This window comes from Heliangelus exortis, chromosome 1 (genome assembly GCF_036169615.1).
Source record: "Heliangelus exortis chromosome 1, bHelExo1.hap1, whole genome shotgun sequence".
NCBI classification, from domain to species: domain Eukaryota; kingdom Metazoa; phylum Chordata; class Aves; order Apodiformes; family Trochilidae; genus Heliangelus; species Heliangelus exortis.
This window is the reverse complement of record NC_092422.1, coordinates 77,766,139-77,785,259: the sequence shown is the minus strand read 5'-3', so window position 1 is coordinate 77,785,259 and position 19,121 is coordinate 77,766,139. Positions and strand designations below refer to the sequence as shown.

The 19,121-nt window shown below is 40.8% G+C and overlaps 1 protein-coding gene across 1 annotated transcript in view; it reads right to left on the bottom strand.

Annotated features, from left to right (window-relative positions):
• PHEX (phosphate regulating endopeptidase X-linked) overlaps positions 1–8,651 on the bottom strand; it is a 105,662-nt gene extending 97,011 nt beyond the window's left edge. The window contains exons 1-3 of the mRNA XM_071749828.1: positions 8,311–8,651; positions 4,104–4,172; positions 1,496–1,657 (exon numbers count right to left, since the gene is read on the bottom strand). Of these exons, the coding sequence (XP_071605929.1) occupies positions 1,496–1,657; positions 4,104–4,172; positions 8,311–8,422 (343 nt within the window). The 5' untranslated portion in view covers positions 8,423–8,651. The remainder of the gene's footprint in view (positions 1–1,495; positions 1,658–4,103; positions 4,173–8,310) is intronic.
• Positions 8,652–19,121: the final 10,470 nt, after the last annotated feature.

The following is a 19,121-nucleotide window of genomic DNA, read 5'->3' as shown; positions in this document are numbered from 1 at the left end:
GAGTTCCTATTAACCAAATACTTCTCAGTAAAGAGAGTCTCTCTTAGAGAGACTTTCTTGGTCTTGTATTTTCCTAGCTGAGGATTAGCGACTTCTAAAGGCATTTTAGTTAAGAAAACCATATAAAAATGTGACTTAGCATGATGTCCTTGATTAGGATCTGTAAAAGGAGGAAATTAGGGATGAGAGTCACAGCTTGATGCTCCATATTCAATTAGGACAGGCTTCTTTGTGGCTGTGGTTCACAGAGGATGTGCAGTTATCTAATACAGCCCAGTTCTGGCAGCAGAACAATTAGAATGCAAAGCATAACTTAAAACAGGCTCTGACAATGCTTTTTTCCTTTGGTTGTGAGATCTTCAACAGACTTAAAACAGCAGTCACCAGATTGTATCCTATGCTGAAATTCCAAACTCATATTCTGAAAGTTGAATGAAGCTTTTAAAATACTTCATGTGAAAATTAGATATGACTGAAAAAAAAGCAAGTGGAGAAGAGCTTTGATGGCTACACATGCACATATGTGCAAATCTAAGAGAAAAATAAATGCTAAATTTAAGCACAACATCCTAAACTTGGCCTCTGTTCTGTGGTGGGCTCAAAGAATGCTTTTACATCAACTTATGGGTCAACAATGTGCTCAAAGTGTGCAATGCACCAATAATAAATCTTGCACATCTCCCTTCTTTGGGATGACTCTCTTTTAGCAAAGTTTATAAGAATCTGGCAGGGTTTTCCTACCTAGCAATCATCATCATCCTTTCTCCCCAGCTGGTCTGCACAGCTTCCTGATGAGGTGGACTTGCCACAGAGTATAGCCCGAATTCAAGTCACACACAGATTAAAATACCTCTCTTCCTACACACTTCCACCCTGAGACTATTTTTAAGCAGCCTTCTGTTTCACTGATGATAGCTCAGGTACTTCAGTGGCAGCTTGAACCACAAGGTGAGGGAAACAAGAGTCAAACAACCTCTGTCCTCGGAAGTCTGTAAATTGCCTCCTGCCCAGAGCTAGGTAACTATGCTGGAAAATATCACTCTGGTTTTGCCTTATTATATCCTTTTCCTGCTATTGGCCACTTGTTAGAGACAGAGTGCTGACCTAGGCTGATGTTTGTCTGGATCTGGGACATTCTTAAACATGTATGCTGTGCTACTCCATATATATGTATATATGGATACTCATCTACTGCAAGGAGGAAAGTGTTCAGGTCCCCTCACCTCTCCCATTGGTATAAGGAGGATCCTTTCATCCCACCATTTTTAATGCATTGAGTTTCCAGCAGTTGTATTCTTCCTCCCAGATTCTATTTCTGTTATAGTTCACTCTCTCTCAATATCACTTCCAATTAAAAAAAAAAAAAAATGACACCAGGTTGGGTTCTTGGATGTTATCAAACAATCAGAAAGAAGCCTGGAGTCTTCAGTAATTTCAAACCCAGACAATTAACAAGCTACAGTGACAAGCCCAATTTCAGAACTGACATACTTACCCTTTAGCTTGAGGTCCACATTGTGTCTCAGCCAAGGATAAACCCCATAGTTTGACATATCTTCAGGAATAGGGTGGTCATGTATCCAGCCATCACAGGCAAATCGATAGAAGTCCTCACATGGATCTATGGATTGGTTTATCTTGCTTAGGATGCCAGCAGCTGGGAAAAAACACCATAGAGATTTTGTGGGACACTTTTTCCTAAAAAGAGAATTACACTAGACCACAGTATAAGAAATGATGATTAACATTTACCAGTCACTGCAACATGGTGCTGACCTCACTTGCAAGCTCTAGTACTGATGTGTGCCCCACTCTGCAGCATTTTTTAAAAAGCAAGAGTACCCCCCAGCTTCTCTACCATCTAGAAGTGCCTTTGTGAGAAGAAAAAAAAAAAAGACAAAATATCCTCAGTGAATGTTCTTGAGTGCTATACAGCAATGACCACTGGACTGACAACTACGGGAACATGAGATGAGGGAGCCAGACAGGCTCTCCCCACTGTTGTCATTGTGAAATTAGTTGCCTGAGGAATTTAGTAGTAATACATACCAAGCAGATTGTAATTAGCATTCCAGAAATTATGCACTGTTTACCTTCAGCTGAATGGCTGCACAAGAAAACAAATCAAGTTTTGATCCACCATTCATTGGAAAAGATAATTGCTGTGCTTTCAGCTTTGTTTTGTGACTGCAACCCTGCCAGCTACTGCAGATGAGACTGGTAAGAGAGAGATGAGTCTGACAGGCCTGAGACTTACTAACTTTTGAGCACCTAATCAAAGGAGTGTGCATTATAGTTATTGTGACATAAATTCACATGTACCAGGTAACATGGAATATGTGGAATCGGGCATCTTTTGCCTAAATGACCATGTGTTTTGAGGCTTATCCAGATAACTGATGGAAAATCCTAGAAGAAAATCTGATGATTTTGTGTTTATGCTACTATATTTAGCACCCAGTAACTCTTCTTCAGCCACTTAGAGTAACTCTACCTATGCTATTTTTATGTCTCAGTTGTAATTTCCTCTCTAATATTAGAAACTCTCAAACTGACTACATTGAAGACATTTTGATCTTTGGCAATTTTCTTTCAGTTTTCTGAAAAGTTCTCCAGTAAGGCAGGGCCAGGCTTGAGACACTCTGTGGTCACTGTTCACTCTGAGCTAAATCAGTCAAGTCCTGTAGGTGTCCAAATCTGCTTTCGTGCAAAATGTCGGTTTCTGCTGAACTTAGCAAAAAATCCATGTTATTTCATGTACAAAAGAGAAGAAAGCCAATTCAGATTTGAACTTCTTAAGTGAATTCTTTGTTCTGAAGCTCAAGATGAAGCCCACACACTTATTTTTGTTGGGTTTTTGGGTTGTCACCCAAAACCACCATCATTTGGTATTTTGATTAGTCATCCCCCTTTACTTAGATGTTTGTGCTCATTCAAGAACCAGATCTGGAGGGTGGTGCCCAGGATGGCCAAGAGCCCTGTCACACAGTCACAGAATTTTCATGGTTGCAAAAGACCTCTAGGCTCACCATGTTGAACTCTCAAGACCCCTCAATTCCACACACCCCCCCCCAGCTCCCCAAGCCCCCCCGAAAAAAATAAAAAAAAAAAGAAAAGAAAAAAAAAATTATTTATATGGCCATTATAGCATTAGAACATGTCCTGAAGTGCCTCATCTACACAGTTTTTAAATAACCCCAGGGATGGTGACTCCACACACCTTCCCGGGCAGCCAATTCCAGCATCAGTGCAGCTGAATGATGAGAAACATCTTGGTAATGTTGAGAACTGAAATTTTTTCAGTTTATGGAACCCCTCAAAATTTGTCAAGATTGCAAACACATACAAACACCTCACAGTTTCAGCTTGATATGGTTCCGAATGGAATAAATACTTAAAAGTTAACACAGTACCCACTTTGTTGCCAACAAAACAGCTCTGGGGGCAGAATTCTAAAGGCAGAAACTATGTTTTGATCTGGGCACTCATTACACTCCATAATAAAGTTCTCCTTGATTTTGTGGGATCAAAACTCTGTCAAAACTGACCAGTGAAAAATGGGACTCTCAGGCTGTACAAAGTCCTGTCCCTTCAGCTTGCATCTAATACCAGCCCAACTCTGGAAGGGTTACTGCATGTATCTCTGTGCAGGGAAAAGAGCCTGCCAGTGTGGAAGTAGTTGCAGATTTTGGGTTGTAGTCACTGCACTACAGTTGTGCAAGATCTGCCCCTAAAGCATCTCTGTGTTTAACAATTCAGTTGCTAATTTTCTGTCTACTGGGAATGGAACAAGAAAATACACCTGAAGTTGGACAAAGTTTGGTTTCCTACTTAAAAAATAAATAAATGTTATGGGAAACTTTGAGTAAATCTGTGTAGAATACAATTAAAATAATTACAAACATGAATTCCACTTGTAGAAAATAAACAGATTTGCAGCAACTTAAACAATCACTCTTTGGAAAGGTGGGTGGTTTTTTCCCCCTTCATTATTAATGAAGCTTTCCAAGGAAAATGTTGCATGGAAAAAACTTACACAGTATAAATATCTCCTTAACATACTGCAATCAAGATATAACAGAAAAGATAAAATTGTTGCTTACCAGCTTCAATGCATTCTGAGGTCAAGCAGTACTGTTGCTTCGACTGAAACTTTATAAGACCTTGGCTAACTGCAAAATGGAAAACCATCATGAGATCATTTGAAATGAATTTTGACTATTACTGTGTACTCGATCATTCAGATGTCAGTGCAGGCTCTGGCACCAATACATCTCTGACTACACTGATTTAAAACAGTTAGAAAGTATATTAAGTAAATACTGCAGCTCATAACAAATTATTTTCTCCTCCTGTGCCTCTTTTCTCCTTCCTCCGACTTTGCTCAGAGGCAGCATGGAGCAAGGGCTGTCTCTCAGCACAGTGCCTGGAGTAACAACCCTTCAGGTTACTCACAGAGGGTGAGTGCCACCACGTTACAATTAATCCTGGTTGCTGGCGTGCCCCTGAGAGGCACCTCTCACAGCTGGCAATGCCACATGGAGCTAACAAGCCATCTTCTGCAGGGTTTCCACAGCTCCTCCTGAGCTCCTGGTGCACCCCCTGCACTGCCCAACCCCTGCTGGGATGACCCAGCACTGAGGAGATGATTTTGGGGTCCTCTTATGCCAACTTGGAATGAAGGAGGTGGCAACGGGCACAGGGGTGGCTGAGGCACAGTTTCTGTCTGAACTGGCTCCTTAAAGTGTTGCAGTTGTACTTGCTTCAAGAAAAGTTGCTGCCAATGACTGTGAAATTAGTTGCTAATTTTGTTCACTTTTGAAAAATGTTTATTATGGCTGCCACTGAAACTTAAACACAGGAATTGCTCATTTCAGAGAGTGCTGTCAGTCAGCATATATGCAGATAGTTGATACTCAGGATGAGGATGGGAGAGCCCAAAGGGGTAGGTGAAACAGGACTCAGTAAATGTGCTCAGTAAACATAAAGAAATGTCTCATTATATTCATTATCTTAGTAACTTACTTTATGGGGAAAATAAAAAAGTAGAAGAAAAACAAAACAAAAAACTCAACAATAGAATATATTAAAGTATTACAGATCATTATAAAGCAATTCTGCTGTAGTTATTTATTGTTCAAAAGGGATAGGAAAATGTGAAATGCTATTTTGGTATAGGAAAGTTTTACTAGAACAAAATCTAAGGCTTGAATTTAAGCTGTTTCATCTCTTCCAGCCTCATAGCTTTAATGACAATTAATGACAGAAATGGCTGGGTTTCAATTAAATTAAAATTAAAACTTCTTAGGAAGTGAGAATGTAGAACTATTTCTGTCCAGCCTTACCAAAGCTTCCATTGACCTAGTGAAACACAACACCTCAACAACCTTTGTAAATTGGCCAAGAAATACATGAGGCTTTTGAGGCATATAAAGATTGTAATTGGAATATTGAAGAGCACTATTAAATAGAGAAGTGGAGGTCTCTAGAATATAATTTCAAGCCACATGAAATGCAAATAATGGATAATGTTCTGATTAATTAAGTGTTACACTCCTCCCAGTTCACCTTTTCCCCGTTTAAAGTTAGCCTTTTAGAACCCATCCAGTTCTTGCAACTATGCTAGATTATTATTTTTATATAACAAAGCTGAGAAAGGAGGGAAAATCCCAGATAGCATTCAGTTCTGTTACACTCTATAGAAAATAAGGGATAACAAAAAAGAAACAGTAAAGAATCTAAAGTAGCCCTTGTGGTTTTGATACCTATAAACAAATGCATAGTAGCACTTCAGCTGGTTTTGTTCCATTTACAACTTTATCATTTGAACAAATTAAAAAAATATTCTTTGGTAACAACATTTCTCTTTTAATTAATAGCTCATTTTTACTAAAAATCTTTGCTTAGTTTTTGTTTGGTTGGTTGGTTTTTTTTTCCTCTTGCCTTCTTTTTGCAGTTGTTAAGAGAACTTAACATTACATGAGTACCTACAGCTATGGGTATAACATTGTGTCCCAGCTTCTTCTGCTTTATGCCTGTTTCCAGATTCTTAAGCAAATATGCACCCTAATTAACTTCCCCAAAAAAATCTGAGGGGAAAAGGAATACACACATGACAATTAAGTTATTATGGATGTTCCTGTAATTTGAGAAGTCCAAACGGCTGTCAAGGAGAGATTATTGAACTGATGTTCAGAGCTGCCTGACTTTTTACCCAAGGGAACTGGAGAGTGATCTGCTTCTTTTTTCTCTGGCCCCAGCTCCCCATGAGGAGGTGGCTCCTGTCTCGCCACAGCCCACACCACCATCCAGAGAGCAGCAGCCAGGCCCCCACACGTGGTGCCAAGTGACTCCCCTGGCAGCTCCCCACAGCAGTCACACAGCAGGTACAAGCAAGCAACAGTAAATAAACACACATGATTGTCCCAAGTTCTTCCTAGAGTTGTAGAAACTCTGAGACGAAGAAACAAAAGAAATAGGAGAAGTCTACAATTCCCTCCGCAGGCTGGAAAATTGAAGGGAAATTGTTTCAGGTCTACCAGAAATAGCAAGTTTTGCAGATTAAATGGAAAATGAAGAAAAAAGGATACCTGGAGGTGCCTAAAATGTTCCACATGGCCAGAAAAAAAAAAAAAAAAAAAAAAGGCTTTCCTTTTACCAAAAGTTAAGCAAAGTTAAACTTACAAACAGCCCACGGTGTCATAGCAAAGCTTGGAATCATTGCATTGACAAAATGACAATGCATAACTTTTTAACTTTTTTTTCCTTTATTCTTTTGGTTGAAAACCTCAGACAATTTTCAAACAAATACTAAAAAAATTTTGGTTGACCCAAGGCCAGCATTTATATTTTCTTAGCAATTATGCCAATGAAAATTTTGACACTTGGATCCCTGACTATGGAATAGGTCTCAGCACACTTAGAAAACTATCTCTATTAATGTATTTGCTTGAATTTTCACATCTGGGCTACAGATAAAGCACTTTTATCTCTGTCAAGTTACAGTGGTAAACATCTATTACTTATAGCAAGCAACAAACAAACAATCTAGTGCTAAAAAATCCAGAAATAAGGTCTCTCCATTACTCCTTGGTGTGTAATGGTGTTGATATTGTATTCTTTACATTATCTTTCATCTAGAAACAATCTTTGCACTAAGAAGTTGAAGATTCAATCTTGCTAATACTTATAAAGAGTTGAACTGAGTAGGATTACTCATAAGGCTTAATTGCCTGCAAATGTTCCTAGGATTTGGTGTAGAGCAGAAAACTACAACAGATTGTGAGCCTGGTGCTTTAAATATTCTGTAGAAAACCTGTTATAATTTTTTTTGTTGTGATTATAAATGGCGACCTTTCAAACAAGTTCACAAATGGTCAGAGGGAAGCAAAAATATGCTTTAGAGGAATTTAGAGGTTAAACTCTCCCCAGTCCATGGAAATCTGTGTTGGGTCTAAAGAAATGAAAAGTTGAGCTGAATTATCCCAAAAGGGGATCTGTCTCTGCAAGTCCTTACAGGATACAAAGCTGCTTTGTCTTCTCTGCCTGGTAGTTCTGGGTGCATTTATTTTTCTTCACATCGTTTTATAGATGTAGACATATGCTTCAATGCAATATTCCAAGAAAAACCAGTCTACAGATGATGCCAAACCCTGGAGAGGAAAAGCTAATTCCTTCTCTACTGTGTCCAGTTACAGCTTATAAATCTGATCAAACCATTTTAATTTCATCCTGAGTGCATTCTTCATGATTTCTGCAAATATAACTTTGTAACTCATTGCAGAAGAAAAGAAATAGCTAAAAATGTTCAAGCATACGCATTATTGAAACCTTCCTACAGGAATTTTAGTCAAACCCTAAATGAAAACCAAATGAAGGAAAACCCAAAAGATTCCAGAAAATGTGTGCACTACAGACTGATATTCAGGAAACAGAGAATATTTACCCACAATGGTCACAGTCTGCGAGTTTGCAATCAGCATGACTGATGTGCACAGTCTCACCCACTTCTCCTTGTTCTACGAAAGAGTCCAATTCTGTCTAGAACACATTCAACAGAGTATCCAAATTTCAACTCAAACATTCAAGAAGTTACATGAGCTCACTTTGCACCTTCCAGTTCTAATGTTCCCACAACAAATCCCTTCCTTTCTTGAGGCGTTTCCATTTCAGGATAAATATAAAATGGGGGGAAAAGAAGCAGAGCCTGAGATTTTTTTCACCAAAACATGCTAAGGAGCACAAACACTGGCACTGAGTGAAGAAGCTGAGAAGGGTCAGGTTCAGGTTAGCCTCAAACTTTTCACTTACCCAAGAGAAGTGCAGTGCCGAGCACAACGGTGCCGCTCACAAAGACGCCGAGAGCGATCCGTGTGGCTTTGCTGCTTGCTCTCCCAGCCTCGGGTACCCTCTCTCCTTCCATTGGGATGGTTTGGAATGTGCTGGCTCCTGCAGAAGTCTGGTTTTCCTCCGCTGCTGTGGTATCAGTATTTCAACCGTTCACAAACTGCACCCATGAGCTCTCCTCCTCCTCCTCCTCTCTCCTATTTACAACTCCAGGTTTCTGTCGTGAACCATTTCCTAGGCACTTCCTGCTCTCCCCCTCTCAAAGGAAAGTCATAAGTAAAACAGAAGCTGTCTCCTACGTACTCCTCTGACCAGGAGGAGTGAAGGCAAGCAGTGGCCAGTACAGCCCTTGCTGCCTGTAGAGTCTCTCCGAGCCAATCTCTCAGCCGACCCCCTTATCTGGGCTTCCGAACACGAGGATTTCACAACGTTGCTGAACAGATGTTTTAGCTATTCAAACATATAGCTGTAAACCCTTTACAATCAAAGCAGGATTGCTGACAACTTTTACAAACACAAGACTGACAGAAGATTTTCTGTCTTCCCCTTGTGCTTACTTAAAAAGACTAATTATCTGCTAACTAAAGTTTCCTCCTCCTAAACCATTCCTGCTGCATCATTTGGCTTCACCAGAAGAGATACCCACTCAGCGGACAAATCCCTTTTTAAAGCTTCCTAAGAGCTCTCAGAATATCATGTAGCATTTTATTTTGGGAATTTGGTATGTGACACTGCATGCCAAAAATCACAGTCATTCAGCACAAAGCAATAATCAGTACAACCTACAGAACTGTGCTGCTTTAAAAGCTAGATTTTTTTTTTTCCCAGACAAGATATTCCAGTCCTTGCTGATACACAATGAATGATCCTATGCTTCCGAGTCAAGTACTATTATGAGCTTAATGGAAAGTATCTACTGTGCAAGTAGAGGAAAGAAAGGCATGTCACAAGGTGTGTGTGATGGCAAAGTTATCCATTTGGAGACCAAATAGGTTTTCCCTGTGAGCACCTGCACACAAGTTTTCCTGGATCCAAAATGGGCAAAATGGGAAAACCCACTCCATCCACAAGAAGACTTAGAGTTTGAAAGTCAAGAAACCCTTCACTCCACAGCCCCCTCTACATCCTGGACAAAATGCCCTCATTTCTTATTGGTGCCTCTCCTTGCCAGCAAGTTCTAGGAGGGCACTCTCATTTCTGCTTGGCACAAACCAGGAAAAAAGTAATTTGATGCTTTTCACTCACCTACTCGTCTCACATTTAGCCCACAATCTTTCACATCCATCAGCTGAGGGAGAAGGAGGAAATGATGCCATGGAACCAGGAGGACCACCTACCTCCCAGTACAAGTTTCCATTTGTGCGTGAATGGGTGTGAGCAGATCCCTGGCTATAAACAATCCCCATCACAAGTCTGTTCCTTACCAGCAGAGGGCTGAGAAGGTATGTAAGTGACAATTGGTGCTACTGAGTCCCCGTATCAGAAATCACTCGGAGTCTCACAGGTGCTGCCCAAACAGCAGGGTGTTGACACAGCAAATGTGTGGACATGCTGTGATCTCAACACTTAATCAATGATCAGAACTCTGAGTAAACCTGAAAAGGACACTTTGACAAGCATTTGCTCCTGATTGCCCGATGGCTTTCCTTCTGTGTCAGTACTGAACCCCTGACAGTACAAATACTGAACAGTTATCAGATCAATGCATACTGTCCATTGGCCTTACATCTACCCAACCAACTTTAGATGATCACATCCTTACTCAATTCTCTCAGACTTTAATAACTTTAAAGTTTTGCTCCCTAGAGAAGTGCTAGCATGTGCTGAAAGTCATGCTCTAACTGCTTCATTAACAGGATTTTTCTTTCAGGATATAATCTCTTTCTAGGAAAACATCAGGCCAGAAACAAAAACCAGCTTCAACAGTCCAAAAATGCAAACAGTTAATTCCCTTTAGGAAAATTGGGAAAAGGGAATCAGGGAAGCAAATAAGAGGGAGAGGCTGGACAATTCAGCCTCTTCTCCCAAACAGCCACAGAGAAGGGGAGGGCTATGAGAACACAGAGATAACCCAACAAGAGCCAGCAAGCTCCAACTGCAGGACTCCCCTTGTGAGTCAACCCCACACAACAAATGAGCCTTCTGGCAAGAAAATCACAAATCAGCTGCCAGCAACAGAATGACTTCTCTAAATTTAAGTTTGTGGGCATAGTATAAGTGTCCTTCTCTCTTGTAGTAGTCAGGAACTCATCCTGGTTTCTCCAGCAGAACTATGATATTAGGCCTGAAACACAAACAGCTGCAGAGGCCCATTACTGGCAGTATTTGAGAAGTTGCACCACACACATGTGAATCAGCTTCTGATGCTGCTGATCTGTAACACAAATTGTCAAATTTGATAGATATTTCTGAGGAGTGTGCTAGGATTTGGTTGCCTTGCTCATCAGAGTTCCAGAAGCTCTTTGGCAGGTAGATGATAGATGGCCATGTTGGAACTGCTAACAGCACTCCTGGCTATTACAGCCCAAGAAAGCACTTAATGAGGCTGTGCAAATACTCTGTTAAACAGTCATAAAACATCAAATAAACATGGGGGGAGGGAGGTAATAATTAAATGCAACATGGTCTAAATCACTCCTCATTCACTCAGAATTGTCTCTGACCAAGATCCCTCTCAAACAATGGGATCTCTCTGGCATTCATAACAATGCCAGGACAATGCACAAACATTTCCACCCAAACCCTTATGAAAGAGCTGGCAAACCCTCTGGAACATGCTCTGGGCCTAACCACAGCAAGAGTGTCCTAGCTCCTAGAAAAGGCCTCTCTGCATTGCTGTGTCCCAAGAAGATGCAATTCTCTCTTCCATCGATTATGCCAGTCAGGCAAGAGTGCTTGATCAGAGCTAAAATCAATAGTCTCTCCTCTCATAGTTTGGCTCAAGGCAGTTACCATTTCTTGAGGTTTGCTTATTCAACAGATACAGAAACCCCACATTTTGCTTAGTTTTCACTGGCAACAGCCAAAACCAGATTTCCATAGGTGTTGCTGAATGGAACAACAACAAACCAGCCTGAGGTCAGCACACACTTGCAAAAAGACATTTCCTCAGAAGATGATGTGCTTATGGTGGTCATTGAAGACTTTGTCCTACCTGGGTGGCAAGTGACAGGTTAACTTCAAGGAATTCGTCAAGTTTGACAGAAGGAGTTCCCAGTTAAAGAACCACAGCTATGATGATGATGCCCTATTGAGCATTTTTAACTCAGGGCAAAAGGAAGACTAAAGTCACTAGCACATTGCTGAAGGCAGAACCACCAGATACAGCTTGAGTGGCTTCAGCAGAAGAAGAAAGGTATATGTTGGCTTTGTTGAAATAAACCAATTAGCATGGGTTAGAGTACAGGCCATATTCCATTTCACTTTGAGCATCTCACTATGGGGCTTTGAACTGTTTTTTCAAACTATGCAGCTGTTGTAGCCAGAATTGGCCAACTGGGCTTTGTTTACACACAATGTGCTTGAGAAAAACCCAACATGTTGCATTTGAAGACAGCTTGACTATTTGTCCTCACATCTCTGAATCTTATAAATGATGCTCTCTTAGCTACAAACCCCCCAAATTCCCATGCTGCAGCCAGCAGCAACCACACTCTGGCACAAAATGGTCCTTTATTCATGTGACAGATACAGCTGGAATTAATTAACTCCATTGTTTTCCACTGGTACAACCACACCACAGAAGGTCTCAGTACAGCTGTGAGAATGAACTAATTAAGTGCCAACACAAAGCCAACAGGACTTGCTCTGACCACTGCTGATGGAAAGCTTTTCTACTGACTGCAACTGTGGAGAGAACACCCCACAAAAAACTTTGTCCTCCCAATGCTTCATTCCTTAAATAAATTTTAAATTTTCTCATTCCAAGCAGGCTAAGCTCTTATTTTGTTGAGAAAAACTTGTCCTGGCTGCAAGAAACATTGCATTCTCCAACTAAAAGGTGCTTGTATCTCACCCAAACAGCAACTCACTCTGAATGCTAACATTTGGCATGATTAAAATTAAACCACCCAAGTTTGCAAACCTTTTTAGAGCTGCTTTTGAAAAAGCACTTGAATGAAACAATGCATATGTTCTCGAGCAGAAAGAAGAACTGCTGCTTCAGGTCATTTGGCAATTTGTCTTCATCAAGAAGTAGATTAAAATATAGCTAATCGAAACACTACTACTCCTAAAGATCAGATTCACACAATAACAAGAGTGTGTTTACATATAGCCATCACATGTGCATACTACTCATCTGTCATTCCACTCTTTAGGTTAAACCTGGAGTCCATGTCCAGTGTACTTACAGACATGGACTGCAGAAAGGAATTAGCATGGACTGCTCGTTGGGAATTAAGAGATATGTAAAATACTCTTCAGTAACCCAGAGCAATTTTATGGCTTTTTTTCAACTGTGTTTTTTGGGTTTTGTGGGGGGGGGGGTTGTTGTTGTGGGGGTTTTTTTGTTATTTTTGTTGGTTATTGTGGTTTTTTTAACTGTTAACGGGAATAGAAAAAGCATTGAAAAATACTTTGCTGGAAAATGGGACCTTTCCAATGACCACAGCAGTAGATGCAGGGGTGTAGACAGGACACGGCTATCTCTTAGTTATTTAAGATCCTGTATCAGAGCTTTACCCACCTATTTTCCTCTGTCTGAGTGGTCACTCAGAGCTGTCAAAGACTGTTCATATGAACAGTGGAACCAAGAACCTTGGTTTCCAATGAGTTTGTCTCATGAATGAATTTTTGGGTGTGTAATGAAACATTTATTCTCTAACACCTGAAACCAAAAGGAGGAGAGCCATCAGGCCCAGCTGTGGCTGTTCTCTGCATTTACCAAGATCTCCCTCCTGTGTTCTCCCCTCAGAGAAGCAGGACTACCTCTAGTCTCACACTTGGATCTCCAAAAGTAGTGCAGCAGGATGAATCTGTCTTCAGAAACAGCAGGGATCAGGCACAGCTGAAACCATGAGCAGAACAATTGCTCCACAAAGCCAGGCAACTGGGAGCAGCCTGATGCTGCCAGAGGATTATCTGCTCACTTGCTTGAGCATCTTTGTGGAAAACCTGGAAAAGTGGACTAAAAACTCCTCCATGTGATTTCCTACCCAAGGGAGTAGAGCTCAGTAGTCCCATAAGATACCAGTTAAAAAGTCTTCTCACTTGAGGGCTGCTTGGACACATCCCTCTGACTAAGAGATTGTCCTGTGCCTACCAAGGGCTGTACTCATAATGAAGCCTTTGTAGCAGATCCAAGAATCCTTTTCACCCAGGCAAAAAGTTGTCAGATCTTAATATCTTTGGGATCAAATCTCCTGTGTCAAATTTGGTTGAAGTTGGGTGACAAGGTCTAGGGTTACTGAGCAAGGATGGGCAGGAGAGAGGGGAAACAGAGCTCAGGAAAGCACAACTGCATAACCATCTCTTTTTCAGAGAATGGGCTGGCTTTAAAAAATCCCCTACTTTTCCAGGGTATTGCTACAACCAGCTTGGGATCTTCCTGAAGTTAGTTTTATTTTAAGTAATGTTACTTAAGGGGATTCTTTATCTTCTCCCTCATCTCAAAATGAGATTATGATTAACTTTGCACAGTTAAAAGCAGAAAAATCTCATAATAAATAAGATGTAACTGCAACACCCAGGACAACATGAGAGGGGGGCTCTCATTCAGCAGAATTTCTTGGTATTTTCTGTTCTTGTCTCAGTCTTGGTGCCACTCTGATGACTATGTCCATGTCTAGTAATGATGTCAAGCAGCACCTGAGGAGGTTTAAATGCACTTGGTAATGAGGTTCTTGGGGAAGGGGAGGCCAGATTCACTTCAGATTGAAACCACAGCATGACGCTCTATGGGACAGAACTGGCATGAGCAAACATTTGCTTTCCTGAAGCCACAGCAGTCCTCAAGAATCAAAGAGTTAGACACTAAATATAATTATCTTTATGACCCAAATTGCTATGTCTCTGACAGCCCTTCCCTGAAGTTTCCAACATCTCTATTTAAAATCAATCTTTGTGTGCTTCTTGTGTTGTGTTTTTTTCCCTGTTGACACAAGGCTATAAACCACACACAAATTTGTCACTGTGTTACATTTTTATGGATTTATATCCAAACCTCATTTAAAAAAATCCAAATTTTACTAAAACTTGCAGACATTCTCATGGACTTCTTTCTGTACTCTATGTATCTCCCAAAGGCAGTGCTTCAGATTTTCACTAAATTTGAAAGTATTAGTTTCAGGCTTATTGCAATGCTTGGGTAGAGGATTTATGTAGAACCAAAGAAAAACAGTGATTTTCTTATATGACTTATCTGCACACACTAGATTAGAGAAGCAGGTGTTCTGGATTACTTGATTTCAATTTCTAGTGTCTCAAAAAAATTGCCTGGGGAAAGCACAAATCTAATATGGGCTTAAGCAAAAATGCCAAACATTGTTTCTGATCTGAGCAGCATAATTTTGGAAAAACACTCATACGTCTGTTTGAGAAAGTCAAAAAGAGAGTAGAACCTTAGCAGTGAAGTCAAAGAAAAAGTTTAAAAGCATTAAATTAACATTAATTTAGCATTAGAAAGGTTGATTGAAGCTTGTAAGCAGAGCCAATGACTCAGGGATGATACAGTGCTGAAGACACCTAGAACTCTGCCAGCTCAGCCATCACTGGCCACAGTAAGTACAAATGGAATAATGAAAATTTGAAGGGAAGCTCTGACAAAGCTTCCCTTTGTGTGAGTCAGCAGCTACTGATAGGCTGCAGGGTGAAACAGGCAGGGGCAATACGTTGTCATTGGCTTTATCTACCCCTGAGGAAAAAATGAAAGGCATGAGAATAAGGATTTCTCTACTGAGCTTTGCACCCAAACTACTTGTTGTATATCAAAAGTTGGATCTGTGCTGTGTGGTACTGCTCCAAAGATACTTTTGGTAGAACCTGAGAACAAGTACCTGGAGTAAGGACCCTCTGGTGAAAGCACTCCAGTATGGCTCTTCTGAGCTACTCTTAGATATTTAAAGAACTGTGCAATGAGTTAAGCAATACTGTTAAGGAAACTGATCAGAATGACAAAAATAGTAGAGCATGTTAACAGGGAAGAAAAGTCATGTTGACCAAAACTCAATAATTTTCTAAAGCTTGCAGAAAGCACTTACCCTCCTGAAGTAGCTCCCCTAGCTTCCTCAGTATGCATTTCTCAAGCAAATGACACTGATGGATTCAGAGATTTTTAAACAATTTTATGCTATTTTTCCTCACAGTTCTTTGAAATTACTGGAAACATCATCAGCCTCTTCCTTAGCTGAACTGGTTGACTGAAACAGGAGATTCATTATCCAATTTTACAGCAATACTCAAGTCAGACTTGCATGATGATGCCATACTGTGATTCCACAACTGCATTTTTGTAGGGCATTACAGCTTTTGCCTTTGGAAAATATGCTCTTAACACATATTTTCATCTTCAGTGCATAAAATCATCCACAGATTGCTGGTTTTATTTTAACCATGTATTTTTCTTCACTTAATCTGTGGCTTCAATCAACTACAAAGCACTATTAAAAGTACCACAAATACTGAATGAAACACATCCACTGTTATATGAATCTGGAAGTACTAACAACTTTTAACACTATCAAAATGTACTTTGATGGGCACGACAAAAAACATATTTTTAGTGTGCCTGAAGTTCAGATGTATCCGAGCATAATTTGTTCACAATTGAATGCTCAAAAAAGGCCAAATTTCTGCCAGTCACCGAGAAAATAATTCACCAGCTGCCACTAGGCAGCCAAGCAGGTCCTGAGTAGCCAGGTCACAAGCATGACCCAGAAGTAGCTGAAGTTCATCTCCTCTCCCAAGTAATACATATTCAGTACAGAGAAGCACTTCTGCTAGATGAAGAAAATCACCTTGGAGTGCCTCACAGTAGCCCACACAGCTTCTTTCTGGCTGTAGCTCACTGAGCAGCTGCTTACCTTTGTAACAACATGTAATAAAACTCCATCTGTATGTGGGTCTAAAACCACATTGCTGACTTTGCTTGTAGTGAAAATAAAATTAAATAATAGGTCTTGCATTTGTTTCTCCTTAAAAATCACAGCAAAGTAGAGCAACAGACAGAAAGTCCACAGTGCATGAAATGGGTGCCGCCCATGTATATTTTTACAATAAAACCCTCATGAAAAAATGTATTTTTAATTGAGGAGGCTCAGGGGAGACTTCATCACTCTCTACAACTCCCTGAAAGGAGGAGGTAGCCAGGGGGGGGTTTGGTCTCTTTTCCCAGGCAACTCTCAGCAAGACAAGAGGGCACGGTCTCAAGTTGTGCCGGGGGAGGTTTAGGTTGGACATTAGAAAGAATTTCTTTACAGAGAGGGTGATCAAGCATTGGAATGGGCTGCCCAGGGAAGTGGTGGATTCTCTGTCCCTGGAGATATTTAAAAAGAGACTGGATGTGGCACTCAGTGCCATGGTCTGGTAACTGCAGCGGTAGTGGATCAAGGGTTGGACTTGATGATCTCTGAGGTCCCTTCCAACCCAGCCAATTCTATGATTCTGTGATTCTATCTAGAACTTGAGTGTCACAATCACCATCATTTTAAACCTAACCTCAGAAAACAGAACAAAATCAATAAATTTACCTGAAACTAACAGGGAGAATTAAGTTACTGACATGAACAAAATCTCAATAAAAATTTTCCATTTAAATAGAAGTTTTGAAGGTATGAGTGGGAACAAGTAATTGAAAAACAACACTAGAGGCAGAGTTCAGACACAGATGAAGTTTTTAATTTCCATTAGATCAAAGTGACGTGGTTTCTGCAGGATCATCTTTTTCTTGCTCCTAAAAATTCAAATGATTCAAACCTTCAGGGCAACTGAAATCATACTGCCAAACAAAATCTCAGGTTAGAAGGGACCCATAAATGATCCAGTAGATGGGAAAACAGAAAAACAAGAAAATAACCAAGAGGTAACTACCATAACAATTCTTCCCCTGGAACTGCATAAGTAGGTATCAACTATGATGCTATAACAGCTTTTTATTTTGAACATTTTCCCCTTATCCTGCAGCTTCCTTTGACCTTTTCTCCCCATTGCCACCTCCCATGACTGCACACCACTCAGGTCTGCCAGCACAACTGCTTGTCTGGCAACACGAGCCAGGCAGGGCCCTTTTAAACACAAATTGTCGCTCCATCCATTTGTTTCAGCAGCGTAGCCAAAGTTACACCAGTTCACATTTCCATTTAATGATTCTCCTTGCTTGTTTTAAACATAATTAGCTTGCCACATGGCCACAGGAGGGCTAGCTGCAACTCTCAGGGAAGAGGAACTAATAGAGGGGTGAGAAAAAAGAGGTGGGAGCATAGAGAAGATGGCTGGGACCATTTCCATGGCATACTTACCACAAGAAATGCCTTAAGAGCAACCCCTTTGCACAAGCTGTAGTGTTGAGGGAACAGGGTTGAACAGATTTTAGAGAGCACCCCATTCAGTCAAGAAAGTCTGAAATATTTTTGGTGTTATGGCTAATTAATTTTTCATACATCTCTGCATATTCATGTGCATTTGCTGCACATCTAGAAATAGAAATTCAGAGAGACAGGGGACAAGGGGGACCATACCTTCTAGTCTCAGAAAACCTAGTAGTTAGGTCTGTGTTGAGCTCTTACAAGAGTTCTACCATGACCCATAAACTAAAGATACACCGTACATAAGAAAGGCTTTGGCAGCAGCCACATCTTTGGTTGTTCTCTCGAGGTAGGTCAGATCTCATTGTTAGACAGAACTTGAAGAAGTTGTCAATGTTTTCATGCATCCAGGCTACCCAGTCAGAAACCTGAAAATGTTTAGAACTCTTCAATTTTTAACGAGGCTGTCTCTTCCTCTACTTACCATATTTATTTATTTATGTTGAAACTGATCCAGGAAGGCATTCCTGCAGCTTGCATGTGGTCCTTCAGAAAATCCAGGTTACCAGTGTGCACTGCCTCACCCATCCCCTACCAGCAGGAAACAAAGACACAGACCATGGGCTATAGATCTGCCTCTTGAGGAGAACAGTTGTCTGCCCACAGCAACCAATCTCCTTTGTGTCTTTCTCACTGTCCTGCAGCTCTGTCTCCTGTGCAATTCCCCTGGCACTCCTAGAAAGAAGGCTTCTGGATGAGCACTGCAGCTTGGAGTTGGCCCAATATATCCACTGCTTTGGTCCTACTGCCCACTTACAAACAGTGCCCACAGCAAGCCTGCCACTCACCACAGATAAAACTCATCAAGAGAAAAAGGGCTCAGCTGTATGCACACAGGTTGGGGACAGACAAGCACAGCAGTGTCTTCCCATTTTCCATGCCCATGGCTTTGGATTGTACTCTGAGGCAAGCTGTCCTCATCTCCTATGCAGTCTGGGCTTCACATTGGCTCTAAGGCATATCCAAGTTAAGGCAAGCAAATTTTTCTCAGAACTGGTACAGATAACCAAGTGAAGTGCTGGAATGTGACACTGCCATGTGATGTTTTGCACTATTAGACATGCAAGTGACAGTTTTGATGCAAAAGTCAGTGTAAAAGATAGAACGAGTGAGTGGTTTGGTAAGTGTACTGCACTCCATCAGCTGCTACTCCCTCCTCCCATGCACAGTTAAGGTTTTTTTTCCCCTCTAAAAATCTTAGAAGACATCTTGTAAACATCACTCAGTAAAATAAACCCAGACATTTCAAGTCTC